Here is an 18,787-nt window from a genome sequence, read left to right as displayed (position 1 = left end):
TGTTTTCAACAAAGCCAACAAGAAGCTCAATCCATGGAGCAATGTCCAACTCCAACAACTCCACAACGCTCTGGTGGACAAGTTGTGAGCTGCACATTCACCACGCTATGAGATAATAACACAACGTTCCTCTACAACAACTCTGTGTGGTAACGTTGTGTTATTATCTCATAGCGTGGTGAATGTGCAGCTCACAACTTGTCCACCAGAGCGTTGTGGAGTTGTTGGATTGTGTATTTGATGAGTTTGATGAGAGAAACCAAGAAATCCCATAATGAGCCTCCGTAGCGTAGCTCTGAGCAGCTCACCGCTCTGCTCCGCCGTTCTAAAAACAGCTTGCATCGACAATTAAAGGTAACGAACCTACTGCTATGACTATAGGGATTATGGGAATGGGCCAGTTTGCCAAAATGTTGAACTATCCCTTTAAAGCTGTTCAGTCGTTTATGATGATGTGAAATGAAACTGTTATGTATATTAACAACAAAGTGTATATTATTATTCCTCCTCTTCATGTGTTCTTGATGGGATCTGAAGGTCGACACCGTCTCGTAGCTTCTGTAACTTGTGATTTGACTCAACATGAAAAGGAGAAATGATCACACTTTGTATTTGCTTTGTATTTTTTTTGTTTGTGGCTAAAAGATATCACCAAGTGCGACAGTTTCACCTTCACACAACAACAGAGAGGCTCAGGTTCATTGAAGTCGTGTTTCACTTTCATCTGTGTTGTTGTGATCAGTCGTAGAGAACAGAAGTCATGTGGAGCAACAACAAGTTTCCTCCTGTTTCAATGTCACACTAAAAACAGCACAATTAAAGCAATTATGGCAACACAACCAGCAGACACACACACTCATATACATACATCTATGAACTCTGCTGCACACAGAGAGAGAGAGAGGGAATCCGCTCCGGTGGGTTTAATTAAATATCTTCCTGTTTCAACTTTGATCAGATTAGTATTCAGCAGGTCTGACTCCTCACAGTGTGTTGATTAAACTGAGGATCTGTGGATGTGAAGTTATAGACTAAACTCTCTGTGTGTGTCTGTGTCCTCAGAGCAGGCTGTTAAATCTGCGTTTGTTTTGTGTGTGTGTCCGTGCGCAGCCTTAATGGCAGCGCAACGAGAGCAATGTAGAAGCAGCCGTGCATTTAATCACAAAAATGTCCATAAAACTACACAAAAACCTTGTAATCTTCCTCCAATTTCATTTTTTGGTGAACTATTCCTTTAAGTTTCAACTCAAACAACTTAACGATTCAAGATGCAAGAGGTTTTACTGTCACTTACACAACAAAAAATGCATTTATGTTATTGGAGTAAAATTATGGAATAGCCTTGACAATGAATTAAAATCATGCACAACTATTACCCAATTTAAAAGGATGTTTTAAAAAAAATCAATGTATTGAATAAATATTTACGTAGCACTAACATAAAGTAAGAAAATTATTATTACTAAATGGAGGTTCTGTTTGTTTCGTTTTGATACTATTCACTTTACTTACTCTCTTCGAGTGTAATTTTCCTACAAATTTTGTTTTGTTTTGTTATTGTAATGTTTCTTCCTGTAAACAGGGTGGGCATTAATAAGCTTTGCTTCTGCCTTCGCCCTTTCGCCCATATTGATCATGATATTTTGACTTGTTTGTGTATGTTAATGTTTTGTGGAATAGACGAATAAATCAATCAATCAAAAATCAAATCAAAACAGCGTTTTAAACCATGCAACGAAAGTCTATACTTTGCAGGTTTCCCTTACACACACATACACAATGTAAACAACAATATTAACAAAATAAAAATGATGATGCAGGAGGAAACAGGCCACAATTATAGAAATAACATTTTTAATATCATGGCTATGTTGTCGTCAGATCATCCAGTGAGACTTTATAAACACAAACAGCTGTTGGTGAGGTCACATCAACAGAGCAGAGTTTTTACACTGTATTTATGATCTTGTGTCTCTCTACCAGAGACTTTAAACTTGTAAAACATAAAGTTTAGGACTCTCTTCCTGCCTCCTACCAGGAGTGGGATTTGAACCCACAAGGACTCATGTCCACTGCATCTTGAGTGCAGCGCCTTAACCACTCGGCCATCCTGGTCACACTGTGTTCTGTCATCTTTTAGTTTTTCTCTTGTGCTCAGTCGTTATTATCAGTCACATGACCACTGCAGATAAGCCATGATGATGATGACGGGGTTCTTACGGATCCTTAAAAAGTCTTAAAAGGCATTGAATTCATTAATCTAAAAACAAGGCCTTAATTGGCATTAAAATGTCTTCAATCAATTTTTCAAAAGTCTTTAAAATGTTAACACATGATAAGTGTGATTTTATGATTGTAATTAGTCTCAAATCTCTAAATAATTGGTAACATTTTGACATAGAGAAGTTAGTGGCGGCCGTCAACGCTAAATTTCTCACCGCCTCCAGCTCCCGAGTCAGTGTTTGTTTTTTTTCAGACTTTTTATGCATTTATTTTGAAAGGACAGCTGGAAAGAGACATTTATTTTGAAAGGACAGCTGGAAAGAGACACAATCCAATGTTCATGTAGCAGTCACTTTACCTTGGAAGTGGGTCAAATTGTCCCTAACACTATGTAATTGATGTGGTGTTTTTCTTTTTTCTGCATTTGTGTTTATTATGAAGTCGGTCTTAAATTTCATTTCAAGTGGCTTTAAAAAAGTCTAAAAAAGTCTTAAATTTAACTTGGCTTAAGCTGTAGGAACCCTGGATGATGATGATGATGATGATGATGATGATGATGATGATGATGACGTCACACTGCCGGTAAGGCTCAGGGCAGCTGAGGAAGGTCGATGGTCGATGGTCGATGGTCGATGGTTGTTGTAGTGGTTGTTTGTCCTCAGTGTCAATGATCAAAACAACTCAAAAAAATAAAAACTTATATAAAACAAAATCAAATCAAAGCCACTGAGACACCGAGGGAGTTCATCGTGCACAGCGCCGTCACCGCGGTAACGGCGGCTGCTCGACTTCCAGTTATTTCGCCGAATTCATGTATGTAAACCCCAGCTACCTATATAAGTACCTTCAAAATAAAAGCATTGATAAATACCCAGGTTAACTCAAACAATACTAAATATCATAAGCAAACTAAAGGTGTATTCCTTAAAATTAAACAACAAAAAATAACTAAATAATAAGTGATTAAATATTACAAAAACAGTTGTGATTAGTTGCAGTGAAGTTTCCTCATCATGTCCAACCTGCTGTGGTGATTGAGACACAAGTTGTGTGTATAAATCGTAGACAAAGCACAAAAGGCCATTAGTGGGATTTGAATCCAATTGTTGTCGCAATTGCAAAGGAACAACAATGTGAAGATTAAAAACATCCCGCTGCTTCCAGTCCAACAAGCTGATCCAGCGTGTTGCAACTAAGCAAACAGCAGCTCGGTTCGATCTGAATCCTAATTCCTCTGCTGATTATTACACGAGCGGCTCAGGAGGGAGAAATCTGAACACACACAGTATTTCACCGTGTTGATGGAGATACGAGACACACAATCCTCCTCCTTCGTCCAGTGGGACAGAAAACTCAGCTACCAGGAGTGGGGATCGAACCCACGAGGGCATTTGCCCATTGGATCTTAAGTCCAACGCCTTAACCTCTCGGCCATCCTGGTGCTGTTCACACTGTTCACAGTACCAATGATCAATCCACAGTGACTGGAAGGAAACTGTCGGTCTCTTTATCACATTGAACTGATGCTGCGTTGGAGTTAAAAACTCCAAACGGAAAGAGTTAGAGATGCATCACACCAGAATAACAAACTTTGCTTCACAAAGCCAAAGCATTGAAACATTACAAAAGACACAAAAACAATAAAAAAGGAGCATTTTAAAGTAATGAAACAGATCATTTAATATCGAAGAGAAATATGAATTTAACATCAGTAGGTTAATCTGTAACCATAAATTAATATTCCATGTTTCATTAATGTTTTAATGTATTTCGGCTTTAAAAATGCATTTTAATCGATGTTTCACCATTGACTGTGATGTCACAGCACTAAATATATATATAGAATAAAATATCAATTTTAAAGTGAAAGTGAAGTGTTTTATCTGCAAAGCTCCAGTTTACTCCAGATTAAAGCAGAATGGAGATAAATGGAGGTGAAGACCGACAGGCTGCTGACTCGCTGCTTTTATCTAGATAAAAGGGAGGCAGCAGATTCTGTGCAGTCATGTTTCTCTCCTCAACGTTCCTGCACACACACACACACACACACACACACACACACACACACACTGTCACACGGTGATGAACATAAAGACAGATTGAAGTACAACACACACATAAACACAACGCCAAGCTTTGTAAACATAGATGACATGAAAATGTGTGTGTGTGTGTGTGTGTGTGTGTGTGTGTGTGTGTGTGTGTGTGTGTGTGTGTGTGTGTGTGTGTGTGTGTGTGTGTGTGTGTGTGTGTGAGTGTGTGTGTGTGTATTAGTGTCAGACCTCCTGGAGGTGCCAGCCGGTACCGGAGCAGATGGAAACCGACCAGTGAGGATAAATAAACCGTGTTACTCATCGTCTCCTGTCGTCGTCACACGACTTTGTGTTGTCCCTTCTGTTTTTCACTGCATCTTAAAGGGATAGTTCACCCTAGAATGATATTTCGCTCATTATCTACTCACCCTCATGTGGACTAAGGGCTGGAAGAATTTTCAGAGTCCTCCGTCCCTTCTCTGAGTTACAGGGGGTCTCGGCGTAGCAGTGCATTTCAATGCAACGGTTGCAAAGGGACACCGGAGCTCTTCGTAAAAAAACACACACAAAAAAACATCCAAATACCTCCATGATGCTCGTATGTAATGTCCGTCTTGTGCTGAAGCCCCAAATTGCGTAATTGTCCCGAAAAAAATTAAATAAGTCTATATTTTAAGCTTGTTTGTAGCAGAAGCTTCTTGAAGCTCCTCTTCCTGGTCCGTCCAAATCTCGCGTGATTCGCAGTAACCGCACTGATGCCGGCGCAAATCACGCGAGATTTGGACGGACCAGGAAGAGGAGCTTCGAGAAGCTTCCGCTACAAACAAGCTTAAAATATAGACTTATTTAATTTTTTTCGGGACAATTACGCAATTTGGGGCTTCAGCACAAGACGGACATTACATACGAGCATCATGGAGGTATTTGGATGTTTTTTTGTGTGTGTTTTTTTACGAAGAGCTCCGGTGTCCCTTTGCAACCGTTATATGGACATGCACTGCTACGCCGAGACCCCCTGTAACTCAGAGAAGGGACGGAGGACTCTGAAACTTCTTCCAGCCCTTAGTCAACATGAGGGTGAGTAGATAATGAGCGAAATATCATTCTAGGGTGAACTATCCCTTTAAAGGGGAATTGCAGTTTTTTTTACAGTCCAGACCTTATTTCCAGCATAAAATACGATCATTTCCTCACCCAGATAACTTTGGTGTCATTACAAGTCGTTGTGATGAAATGAGCTCCAGCCGAGAGCCGCGTATATCCGTATAATGTGAGTCTACAGGGCAGCAGAATGCAGCCTCTAAATAACACATTATCTGCAGAGAAACTCCTTCATTTCACCAATATTTAGTTCTGATAGGCTAGTGCTATTCCCCTCTGAGTCCGGGGTTAGCTGTTATCAACATCCGGGGTCTGTAGGTTGACCTACTGACCTGCGGCGCGGCTTGTTGCTACCGCTAATGCTAATTCTGCGTGATTCTGACAGCTGGATGAAGTTCAGCTTCCACAGGCTTCCTCTCCTCAACCTGGACTCACTAAAGCTCCGGCTAGTTGAGATAAAAATGGACCCGAATGCCGAAGCAGAATGATTATTATCAGAATGAGCCGGGCGGCGCTCAGAGATGACATCATCCAGGTCAGAGGTCAGTAGGTCAACCTACAGACCCCGGATGTTGATAACAGCTAACCCCGGACTCAGAGGGGAATAGCACTAGCCTATCAGAACTAAATATTGGTGAAATGAAGGAGTTTCTCTGCAGATAATGTGTTATTTAGAGGCTGCATTCTGCTGCCCTGTAGACTCCATTATACGGATATACGCGGCTCTCGGCTGGAGCTCATTTCATCACAACCACTTGTAATGGCAGGTCCAGATTGTAAAAAACGGCAATTTCCCTTTAAATAATACATTATAATCATCACACACACTTTGACACTTTGACCCTACAACCAAAAACACTTGACTTACTGTTCTGCATATGATCTGCACGGAGTAACTGTGACTTTCCTTTTGTTATCTGCTGTTTTATGTAAGTGGGACGGAAGAACGACCACCGCACTCTGATACGACTCTATTCTCATACTATTTATTCTGTGAACAACGCGTTTCGCTTGTAGCGTCGTCACTTTGTGTGTCTGTTTTATTCAAGTTTCATTTAAGGTACAAAAGAAGACACACACACACAAGAAAAAAAAGAAGCAGTGTGAACATCACAGGAACACACACACGTCCTGCGGAGGATCGGTGTTTTGTATATTTTGGAGTTATACATGAATATTTATGTGTGCGCTTTATGTTTCTGTCTCTGTTTTACACTCTGGGGTCATTTAACATTCAGCAGAGAACGGGAAGTAAAAGTAAAATGGAATTAAAGTGAAATATAATTTACATATCCATAAACACTCTTTGCATAGATATGGTAGCCGTAGTCTCTCTCTTTTCATTAAAGGTTCATACATAAATGTTCCTCAACATGAGCAGGATTCATGCTGCAGTTTCCTCCCCTTCATTTTCAATCTGTAAAATGTTTGGTTTGTTACTCTAAACACGCTGCTGTCATGTTGTTTCCTGCAGAAACCTCTGCTCCTTCTCCATCTTTTCAATCATGGGATTGTTTTTCCACCTTCCTGTTGCTGCACAATTCATTTCTGTCTTTTCAGTAATAACCTACTTTGTTTTTATTGAAAAAATCACCCTATCGTCGGCTTTAATGAATTATCTAAAGTGTTCTCCAGGGGGAATCGGCACCACAGTCACACACACACACGTCTGACAACTCACTGAAAAATGTGTGAGCACGTCCAGACACAGATAAACGGATGCTCGTACACACACACACTCGTGCTGTCTGTCGAGGCTGGTTGTAATGTTTCATGTGTTTTATTAGACCCCCCCTCCCTGCTACACAGGACTGATGTCATGGTGGCTTCAGCACTGTGATATTTATCTATAAATAACACACAGGGCCGAGTCAGTGAAGCCTCCTGGGAGCTGGATTCATTTAAAGAACTTCTTCAAACAGTCGGCTGCAGCTGAGAAGAAGTGGAAGAGAAAAAAAGACGCTCAACATTCAGAGTAAAACTTCTCCTTTTATGTTAAAAAAAAAAGAAAAGGAAAAAGAAAGATCGAGAGAGAAATGTATGAAGTAATGAAGTTATTCTTTACATCTCTCAGAGGAGGGTGAAAGGTGTTTCAAGTGAATATTTTTCATTTCTGTCAGTTTAACATAAGAAACGTAAGATTTAAAAAACATTTTTTTATTCCAAACTAACAACATCCCAAAGCGTCCCCAAACCAATATTAAAAGTGAAAAATGCTCCATTTGAGGCCCCACTCTGCTATTTAGCAGGATATTTAACCATCACATGAATAACCTTGAAGAGCTGCTGCTAAAAAGGTTTTTACTTCCTCTAAATGGAAAGCTGCATTTCATAAGAGAGCTGTTAAACTTAATGAAGTGGTTTTCTTTTTCTCTCTCTCTCTCGCTCTCGCTATGTGAAAGGTGAAGAGAGTCTGGAAGTGTGTTTAGGTTTTTTTTTACACAAATGAAGCACTTTGTGGCCGATGACGGTCAGAAAAGAGATGTGAGAACGCCACACGGTGCTTTTGAACGCTCACTTAACCACAGGAAGGCAAAAGGAACATGTAGACGCTTTAACAGAGTTATTACCACTTATTATCTACTGTCTGCTATCACATTTATAAAAAGCATAAGGATAAGGAGGGTAAGATGTTCACGACCACACTACAAACAAATATTCCCAGAATACACTGCAGCAAGATGCATAAGCAACCATTCACAGTTTATTAGGATTTTAAATCCACAACAACCATTTTATGTTATATCAATCTTGCTCGTTTTCGCTCAACAGACCTGTATTTTCACATATTTTCGTGTCTGTTGGAGCAGATTAACTGAATTATCAGTGCATCATGATGCAGATGTTGACATATTACAGTTTAGTAGTGGTGTCTCATTGTAGTAGTGATGTCTCTCAGTGTCTCATTTTCTAGGGAAATGTTCCTACCCCAACACCCTGGTCACTTTGTTGAGAGGGGTTGAAGTAGGTGAAGTTGATTAAACAGGACTGGATGTCTCCAACACCCTTACAGAGACTTGGGAGTTCTCGTTAAATCTGTAATTAGAGTAAAGACACTGTAACTGAGATGAACTGGATTATTCAGCACTCAACACTTCAGGTGCACAGTCTGGTTTCTGTTGATGTGTTTTTCGTTGCCTCATGTTGGTGTAAACATTTTGTAAACTGATGAGCAGCACAAACAGTGATTCTCTTGTTTCATTTTGTAGTTTCATGATCAAAATAAGAACCAAGCATCACTGTCAGATCGTCTTTAGTTGATACTGCGGGTGTGGCGGCCCTTTAACCGGCAACCGGTTTCAGCTGCCATTTTTTGTTCAGTGGTCCTGACGCGCTCCAATTATAAAAACAATTAAATCACAGCATCTCTCTTGAATCTAACACAGATTTTTATTTCTGTCTGCGGCTGCAGCGGCCACAACTTATACTTGAGATCGATCATAGAAAAACAAAAACATCTCATCAGAGAAACCGACTACTCGCTATCGTTTGTGAGGTGCACCTCATCCACCAGTATACACATTTAAACAGTTAAACTAAAACATAAACATCCTAATCATGCCATCATTCAATAATATTAAAGCAGAAGTAAGGTGAATGTTTGTGTTAATATAAGTCTTAAATAGTTGTATCTTCCGACAGCAATCACTTCTATAGAGTGTTTGGTCTGAAACACGGGTCTGTCAGTCACTCTGCTCTGCTCTGAGCCCAGGAGAAAACTTTCCTTGTATCCTACAACCTTTATCCAATGAGGAGAGAGAACGGCATAAAGGGGCAGTCCTCTCTGTGTGTGCAGCCAAGGGATGCGCCTGAATGTGGTGACGTAGGGACGAGGACCAATAGATCCATGACGAGGGCGGGGACTGCTAACTCCATCTGCTGACAGGAAGTTAGACAAAACCACCGGATCGCTTACTGATAGCTTTAATAATAATGATCTAAAAAAATATCAAAAAATATGCAAAAATGGCTCCTCATAGTGGAAATAGGCCTGATGATAAATCAATGAGTGTATGTATGTTGTGTTTTCACATAAAACGTTTCCTCCTTGTTGAGTGTTTGGCGCCAACTCCCTCCTTTTTTGTTTTCTGTGAAAGTTTGTCATCATCAGCAGGTCAAGGAGAAGCAGCTTCACAAAAAAATTCAAACTGCCACGACGACGACAAGCAAATAAATCACTGAGCCTAACCTCTCTGTCTCTCTCTGTCTCTCTCTGTCTCTCTCTGTCTCTCTCTCTCTGTCAGGTGTTCTCCCAGTCGGTGTGAACATGGCGGCCGCTGCAGCCAGTCCTGGACCGTCTTCCACTGCAACTGCTCCGACAGCGGCTACAGCGGCGCCACCTGCCACAGCTGTAAGTCACCTGTCAGACAAACATGGCCACGCGACCGCGTAAATGGAAAAAATGAGAAGAGTTCAGACAGATAGATAGATAGATGGGGGAGAGAGGTGAGACGACGGGACAGATGAAATACAGATGAGCAGTGAGGCTGTGTGTGTGTCAAACAGAATAATGGAGGAGGGATATTTCCTCCTCCTGCATAATTCAAACCTGGAGGCAGCGTGCAAACAGAGGGAGCTGATAAAATGAGATTAAATAAAATCTCTTTTGCTACAGTGCCGTTAAAACTCATTAAGACGTTACAGCTATTAAACAAAGGTGATGAAATTCACGTTTTATGCGCGTGGCGTCTTGCAAACAGCAAATCAAACACTGGACAGGAATAACAGAAAACATTTCTTTGATTGAGTGAAGGTCAAACTGTTTAATTATTCATGTTTTGAGTCCAACATTTTTTTTACAACCTCAAATAGTTGTGATTTTTTTTAAAAATTGCAACTGAATTTCTTGAAGGAGAACTCAAATATTTCCAAAATAACCCAGTGATAGTTGTATTTCACTGCAAAAAACAATTTGCTAACTATTAATACCATCCCGTCCCCCACTGGACTACCCCAGGGATCCTTACTGGGGCCACTTTCTTTGCAATATGAATGGCTCACACATATCACTTCTATGCAGACGACACCCAGCTATAACTATAGTAACTATAGTAAATCAGCACAGATCTCCACCTCACCTCCTTTAATTGTATTTTACACCCTCCAAAGCCCTGAAATTCAAGGAGTGTAGAGCACAACCCTAACCCTCAATTAGAAACAAGTTGAAGATTAATAGTCACAGTGAAAAAATGATTTGTTCTCGTTTCAGTTTCAGTGTTTTTTACATTACTGAGGCTCAGAATGTCCAATTATATGTACTATCCATATTATACTTGTATAGTTGTAGCTTACTCTCTCCTGTTTGTTCATGTAAAGATGGAAAAGCTATTTTCTTTCCTTTCAAGTTCTTTTTATTGGTTTTTAAGCAAATATTGACAGATGCACAGGATGGCCTTCTTTAAAGGTGGTTACAGTATTGAATAATCAAACCACCCACCACCACTACAAAAAAAAAAAAAAAAACAATGCCGGAGTAATAAAACTGTTACTTAGAAAGGGAAACAAAATATATAGGTATATATATATTAATGATAATAACACAGAGATAAATGTAGAAATTAAGAGAAATAAAAATATTACAAGATCACAGCAAGACAACTGCTATAAGGTAAGATGGAAAAGCTCGATTGTTATCTTCTTGACTTCTGTGGCTGCCTAAACTATAAAAACAGAATTCAGGCTATAATAAACTGGAACCAACCCTTTAAATACGACCTGCCCCCACAGGCTATTTTTATTATTCGCACGTTTCTTTATCTCTGGTGCGGGAGGTTACAGTTTGACTAAATCTGCTGGTGTGTGAGTGATCTGATGGAGGTTAATGAGTCTGTAGCTGTGACTAAACTGTCGAATGCAGAATAAATAAATCGCAAACCGTGACAGCGAGGTGAGATAACGGGGAGAGATTTACGCTCTTTGAGCCAAACACTTGAAGACCAACAGACAGAGTTTCCCACACACTTCACCTCTGCTCTCAGTTCTTTTTTTTTTTATTGCTGTCGTTTCTGTGAAAAGGTTTTTTTTCTAACCACACGGAGGCAAAGTGATGAATAAAAATAAAAAGGCCTTTGGCTGTGGAGAAGAAGCCAGATAAACAGGTGAGGAGCAGAGTGGGGGAACCTTTAGATATGGGTGTGTGTGTGTGTGTGTGTGTGTGTGTGTGTGTAGGGAGGAGAGGTAGTGGAGATAGTGGAGGGGGGGGGGGGCTGATAACGCTTTTATTTATTGAGTCTTTGAGTTCCCATCAGTCATCACTGTCTCTCCAGCTGGACTCGTCTGGACTTGATGCGACGCTGCTGCAGAAATAAAACACTTATGACTCAGTGCTGATATGTACGTGTCTATGAAGAATCACCCATAACCCATAATACCCCCCCCCCCTCCTCTCCTCCTCTGTACCAGCTGATGTGGTGATGTTGACGTTGATTCATGTTTAGTTTAGTACATTTTATTTACCACACATTTAAATTCAATGGTGCACGGAGGGAATGAAGCTGATTGGCTTGTACATACTGTAAGTTCCACCCTTATAACAAATTACAAGACACATTTCTATGGCTAACAAATAAACATAGAAAAAAAAGGAGATAAAGTGCATACATAATCAACGTTATATGAGCAAAATGAACAAAAATTTGAAAAAAATGGAGAGATAAAGAGCAAAGTGATTCAGTAACAAATAAAGACAATAGAAATAAGGTACAAAAAATTCATTAATTGAAATCATAAAAAGACAGAGTAAGGATGTGGGATATGGAGAGAGCGGGAAATTCAAGAGAAGTTGAGATGTATTTTTAGCTGCTTTTTAAAGAGTGAATAGGAAGATATGGATCGGTAGTCCATTCCAGAACATAGGACCTCTATAAGTCATATTAAACTGATGGTGTGATGTGTGGGTGAAGGGTAAATATAGAGTGAGATTATTACTGTGTCTAGTGCGGTGAGAATGTACATTATGAGTGAAGGTATAAAGACATTTTGAAAAGTGACAGGGAGATCTTGGTTTCTGTAAATAAACTTGTGAATAAACAAACAAATCTGACAGTTATTCAGTTTGTGAATTGGTAGAAGAGAATACTTAGTGAATTCTGGTGTTGACGGAGCATACAGTATCTGTTTGAATGTGAGATGAATCTTAAGAACCTCTTCTGAATAGTATCATTTCTTGAGCTGTGTAGGAGATGTAGCTGCCCAGACCATGTTACAGTAGTACAGTATATTATTTTATATATATATATATATTACAGTATGTCCAAGCTGATCTCATTATTATTTTTTCCTTCCAGCCGTGTACGAACAGTCGTGCGAGGCGTACAAACACAACGGCAACTCGTCGGGACATTTTTACATCGACGTGGACGGCAGCGGACCAATCAGACCACAGCTGGTCTACTGCAACATGACAGGTGACACACACACACACACACACTGATCATCGCTCAGCGTTTCATAGGATTAATATTTACATAATCATAAACAATGACGCTCCTCGCCCACCTCTGTCTCCATCCTTCACCTCACTCTTTTTATCACCTTTACATGACAACACAAACTCTCATGTACATAAATAAAGATGACAATAGGACACAGGAACATGCAGTACAGTAAATATAAGGACAGTCAGTCTCTAGACCATTCACATGTATTCTGACTTTGTCCTGGGATGATCCTGATTCCTGTGGTATATCTATATCATCTGTAGTGCTGTGTTTGTTCTGTTAGAGAAGACAAATGTTTGTTGGCAGTCTGCAGAAAGCCTCTGGCAAGGAAACTGTTCAAAGCTGAACCACTGCTACAAAACGAATGGCTGAACATTGTGAATACAGAATAATTAAAGATTGCATGAATTAAAAAAAAAAAGTATTTTCCAGCTCTAATCCTGAATCCACATGTTAATTGTTCACGCACGTCTCAAAATAAACTAAATCAGTGTCAGGAAAATATTAATTATAAGTATTTTTACAACAAAATTGATGCATTTTCTCTTCCTGTAAAATGAATTCAGACATTTGATGACGCATCCTGCACGCGTGGGTGTCCTAATTTTGCATCCAATTAAAATCCACTATCTACTTTCTTGTCAAATCTATAAGTGTTTAAAAAAAGATCCTGACAGGCAGTTTTCACTCCCTCGATTTCTATGTCTCAGCTCCACAGTTATTCATGTTATATTTAAGCAATATATCACTCCAGTCCGTGGTATAATGAGCATATACCACGGCTACTATTCTAAAGCCTCCGCTTCACGTCGGGCCGAACAACGCCCCTAGCCGTGGTATAATGAGCATAGACCACGGCCTGTCGTGATATTGCTTTTATAAAACGGTTACCAATAATGACAATATGAAAGAGGGATACGCATCAATTTCATGTAGTTTTATTCAACCAGAAATACATATTATCCAATAAAATAGCCTCACTGTGAAAAAAATAGTCCCACCTCTCCAGACGTTAGCTCCAAGTAGCTCTGTCACTGCTCAGTCCCCTCTACCATTGTTAACCCTCTGGAGGTCAAAGTTCACCTTCAACATGTCAATTACACTACTTTACTACATTTTTTAACATCCTAAAAACATCAACTGTCTTTTGCTACGGACTGCAACAGTCCGTTGTCATGGATACATGACAACAACTTCCATTCATACCAGTCATACGTGCCTGAGGCGGAGTGATAGCCTACGCTGTGATAAGGCTTTAGAATAGTAGCCGTGGTATATGCTCAATATACCACGGTTAACAACCAATCAGATCGCAGGATTTCACCTTTCCCTTTTATAAATGATTCCACACCGTCACTCGGCTGATGGACTGTCTGTGTGTTCCTCCAGAGGAGAACACCTGGATGGTGATCCAGCACAACAACACCGAGCTCACCAGAGTGCGACCGTCCCCCGGTGTGAACCAGCACCTGGTTCACTTCCACTACTCGTCTGAGGAGCAGCAGCTGTCGGCCGTCACCAGCCAATCACAGCACTGCGAACAGGAGCTGTCCTACCACTGCAGGAAGTCCCGCCTCCTCAACACCCCAGGTGAGTCCTCACCATAGATATATATAAGACTAGATGACTCACCCGCAGCTGTTTCCCAATGACAAAGCGTAGCCAGAACGGCGGCCATCTTGGTAAGGTCAACTCTCTCCCTCAGAGCATTAAGCCTCTGCTGCATGTTCTGCTATAATGACCACAACTTGCTCAGTTTTTGTCCGATTTCAAAACGGTTTGATTTTTTATGAACGTCTATGCAGTTATGATGCAGCTACTTAAAATCACGGATCATTTTAATCATGTACTTTTTTTTTGTAAAAGTAACATATAGTGACATTATGCAAATAGTTAAAGTAATAGCTACATACTGATTTGTTTTTCACAGAGCTATGAATCGTTATTTTAGTTGAGATGACTGGATCACCTATCTACCGCACTGTAACTGCAGCCAGAGTCAGAGCAAGTTGCCCGTTCAAATATGGCCGACTGTGAGCTACGCCTGCGTGTAGTCCGATCCACCCCCTTGGTCCTCACCACATGGTGTCTGTCATGGAAGAGCCAACATCTAACAACTAAAAGGACAGACAAACTCATGTCTTTACACCAGTGATGTGAATCTCCACCGCTGAGGCCGGTGAGATACGATACGTTAACGATTCAGTGAAGCCTCGTGCCGATACGATGCCATTCAATAAGGATTTGATTTGACTCTACAATGCGAATCGGACTGATTGAATTCATGATGCAAAGAATTTATAAGCCCACATCTGGTTTCTAATCTCACCAGCGCCGTCTTTCCCCCTTTCTCTTACTCTGTTAAAGATGTATTTAATAGGCTATTTGGTTGTTTTCTATTTAGCAAATCAATAAATACAATTTTAAAACACCCACCTTTTACACAAGTTTAAGATAATAATACAATAAGGTGATCCAATGCACTACTTTCTGCACTACTGTACTTTCTACTACTTTCTTTATATTAAATAACCTAAAATATGACACATTGTGTACAAATAAAGTGCGTAAATTAAAGCAGATATCAGTGGAATGTTTTTGTTAATATAAGTCCTAAATAGTCCTATTTTCCGTCAGCAATCACTTACATGAAGTATTTCAGCCTAAACACGAGTCTCTCCGTCACTCTGCTCTGCTGTAACCCGAGGAGAAAATTTTCCTTGTGGGATACAAGTGTTATCCAATGAGGGGAGAGAACGGCATGAAGGGCTGTGTGTGCAGCCAAGGGATGCGCGTGAATGTGGTGACGTAGCACGAGGACCAATTGATGCCTGACAAGGGCGGGGGCTGCTAACTCATGGTGCGTTCAAGGAAACTCGTACTTTGTGTTTTTCCTTCCTGTGAAGTCATACCAGTTCGATCTGGTACGAGTTCACGGGTCGGAAGTTACGAGTGGCCGTTATAGGGAACTTTCACAGACAACAGGACGGTAAAAACACGAGCTACGGGTTACCTGGAACGCTACCAAGTCGTAGTTGTGACTTGAAGCTGTAACTTACGGTTTCAAAAGCCTGCCTTGAACACAGCATTAGCCGAAACGGCCGTGCCGATGATATCTGCTTTAACTGAAAAAAAGAGACTTTAACACTTTCATTGTTTTACATTTCTACTTTACACAACATCTTCCCCAACCAGGGAATCGAACCTGCAACTTTGAGCTCTTTGTAGATGTGTTGGTCATCGGCTGCCTTCACCTCTGAGCTCTAAGATAATAATATTATGCAGATAATAAAAATAATAATATGCAGATTAATTGTGTCAATCACTATCTGAGAAACATTATGAAGTCGACTTCTCATAATTTATTCACTTAAGAAATTCAAAGTTATTTTTTTTCTGTGTTTGTGATTATTCTTCAATAAACTCAAAAGTAGAAAAAAAAAAAAAAACCTTATCTGAACCAAATCCTTTTAATCTTTTAATCGTATATAATCTTAAATCGGGGAGCGCACTCCAAAATGTAATTTCCTCTCTTTTCCCTCCTCGCTCCTCAAGTGGCTGTTTAAATAAGAAAAGACTGTAAACAAGGACCAGTTCTTAATGGGCTCGTTGGGTTAAATGAAAGTTAATGAAAGTTAATGAAAGCTCGGTTAAGCAGCTGATGGAGATCTCCCATGTTTTTCTCACTCTCAGCCAGAAAAGACTCAAATCATTATGTTCCCCCTTTGCCTCAAACTTTCACAAATGATTCAGACAAATTGATTATTTAGGATTTTGTTTAATACCAGCGTGTTTTTTGGGCCGGCCGGCCGTTGAGTTAGATGAATGTTTTCTTCATCGGGTCACGTGTTGTCTTATTGACTCAGAGCTGCTGAGAGTTAGAAAAGTTTTATTGACCCGAGTTTGTGCTTCTAAATACAAAAACAGCAGAGGAGCATCATAGTCAATGTTACATTCAACTAGTTTGTGTCTATTTGAGCAGCACAATACAAGATCATCTACAGTAAGCAGACAGAAAAACACATTTTCTTGTTTACATAATGATTGTAGTGACAAATAATAGAAGAGTTGCTAATGTGATAACTTAAAGCAGATATCATCGGCACGGCCGTTTCGGCTAATGCTGTGTTCAAGGCAGGCTTTTGAAACCGTAAGTTACAGCTTCAAGTCACAACTACGACTTGGTAGCGTTCCAGGTAACCCGTAGCTCGTGTTTTTACCGTCCTGTTGTCTGTGAAAGTTCCCTATAACGGCCACTCGTAACTTCCGACCCGTGAACTCGTACCAGATCGAACTGGTATGACTTCACAGGAAGGAAAAACACAAAGTACGAGTTTCCTTGAACGCACCATGAGTTAGCAGCCCCCGCCCTTGTCAGGCATCAATTGGTCCTCGTGCTACGTCACCACATTCACGCGCATCCCTTGGCTGCACACACAGCCCTTCATGCCGTTCTCTCCCCTCATTGGATAACACTTGTATCCCACAAGGAAAATTTTCTCCTCGGGTTACAGCAGAGCAGAGTGACGGAGAGACTCGTGTTTAGGCTGAAATACTTCATGTAAGTGATTGCTGACGGAAAATAGGACTATTTAGGACTTATATTAACAAAAACATTCCACTGATATCTGCTTTAACTTCTATACTCAATACGTGAGTACAGAAAGATTTGATGCCTGATAAGACTAAAACTATGGCTTGTATTTGTTCAAAATGTATCATAAAGCGATATTACTCAAGTGTTTAATAAAGGCTAGACTCCTGTGGTGACTCAATTCACCTTGACAGTCACTTATAATGACTAATAACCTTGGTTTTGTTGACACATCCCTGTCTGGTGCGATGCAGGTTGTTAGTTTCTGTCACTTGATTCAAACTCTGTCGGGTTAAAGGCCAAAATAACAGAACGTGTGTTTAAATGCATCATCTGTTACTCCATTGGCAGTGTGTGTGTGTGTGTCATCATCGTATGCCACAGCTGTAATGCTGCGTAAGCAAAGACCACGTGTTCAGTCTGCAGCCGTGTTAGCAGCTCTTGGTTTTGAGGCGTCAGCGCGTTAACACGGCCTCAATGACAAAACATGTCCAGTTAATGTACTTATTTTATCAGGTAATACAGTCCAATACAACAGAGTTTCCAAACTTGGTATGAAACTTTATAGTTTATAGTCACTACTGATCCCCCACTCTGTTCCTAGCTGGACTGGAAAATAAACACAAAACAGCTGATAAATACCCAACAGTTAGTTAGGTCATGTTTACATTGCATCATCCATTGCTACATCAAAGTGAAAGTTAAATTTATTTGTGTAGTAACAACCACAGTTGACCAAAGTGCTGTACATACCTGATCAGACAATGCAATTAAAACAGTTCAGACATAGACAAATACACATTCATGCTCCAATTCCACGCACATAGACAACTGAAAGGCCCAAGGAGACTTAAAGACTTAAATTGTTTGACATTTTCAGCAGTATTTACATACGAAGAGTTCATTTTCAAAAGCAGATAACTCAAAATTCAAAATTAAAAAAAAATTGAATTAATATTTACACCAGTTGATATCAGTCAAACAAGGAGATGAGTTGTAACAAAACAGACGTACCGGTATCTCAAAAAAATAAAGCTTTATTGAAAACAACAAAGAATAATTCACAAGCTTCAGCTCATTTTTTTCAAAATGGCGTTTATCTGCTTTTGCAAATTAACTCTTCATACGTAGGAAGTTTGTTCCAGATCCTGGGTGGTGCCGCCACCGTAAAGGCACAGTCACCTTTTATTCATGCATCTGGATCTTGGATAATCCGATGTTTAGCATACTTAGACTTGATAATTTAATTAAGAAATTTTGACCTGATGATGGTGACAGAGGAAAAGTAACTGAATCATTTAATCCATCTCAACCTGAATAAACTAAAGAAACATTTAGACAGTGGACGTCCAGGCATGTGGTGCCTTCAGGGACACACCTCCAAAGTTCCCAGCCGT

The 18,787-nt window shown here is 40.1% G+C and overlaps 1 protein-coding gene and 2 non-coding genes across 3 annotated transcripts in view; 1 reads left to right on the top strand and 2 right to left on the bottom strand.

Moving 5' to 3' along the window:
* The window catches only part of LOC146970090 (contactin-associated protein-like 4), a 209,853-nt gene that overhangs the window by 129,943 nt on the left and 61,123 nt on the right, over positions 1–18,787 (top strand). The window contains exons 12-14 of the mRNA XM_085804603.1: positions 9,602–9,708; positions 12,644–12,763; positions 14,186–14,386. Coding sequence (XP_085660729.1) covers positions 9,602–9,708; positions 12,644–12,763; positions 14,186–14,386 — 428 coding nt within the window. The remainder of the gene's footprint in view (positions 1–9,601; positions 9,709–12,643; positions 12,764–14,185; positions 14,387–18,787) is intronic.
* trnal-caa (transfer RNA leucine (anticodon CAA)) lies at positions 2,033–2,115 on the bottom strand. The gene has a single exon. It is a non-coding gene; the product is annotated as a tRNA-Leu (tRNA).
* Positions 3,582–3,664, bottom strand: trnal-uaa (transfer RNA leucine (anticodon UAA)). Its single transcript has one exon. It is a non-coding gene; the product is annotated as a tRNA-Leu (tRNA).

Source organism: Trachurus japonicus, chromosome 17 (assembly GCF_045865225.1).
Source record: "Trachurus japonicus isolate A0001 chromosome 17, Traja_1.0".
Lineage (NCBI taxonomy): Eukaryota > Metazoa > Chordata > Actinopteri > Carangiformes > Carangidae > Trachurus > Trachurus japonicus.
Note: the sequence above shows the minus strand (reverse complement) of the source record. Positions and strands in the feature narration are given on the sequence as shown.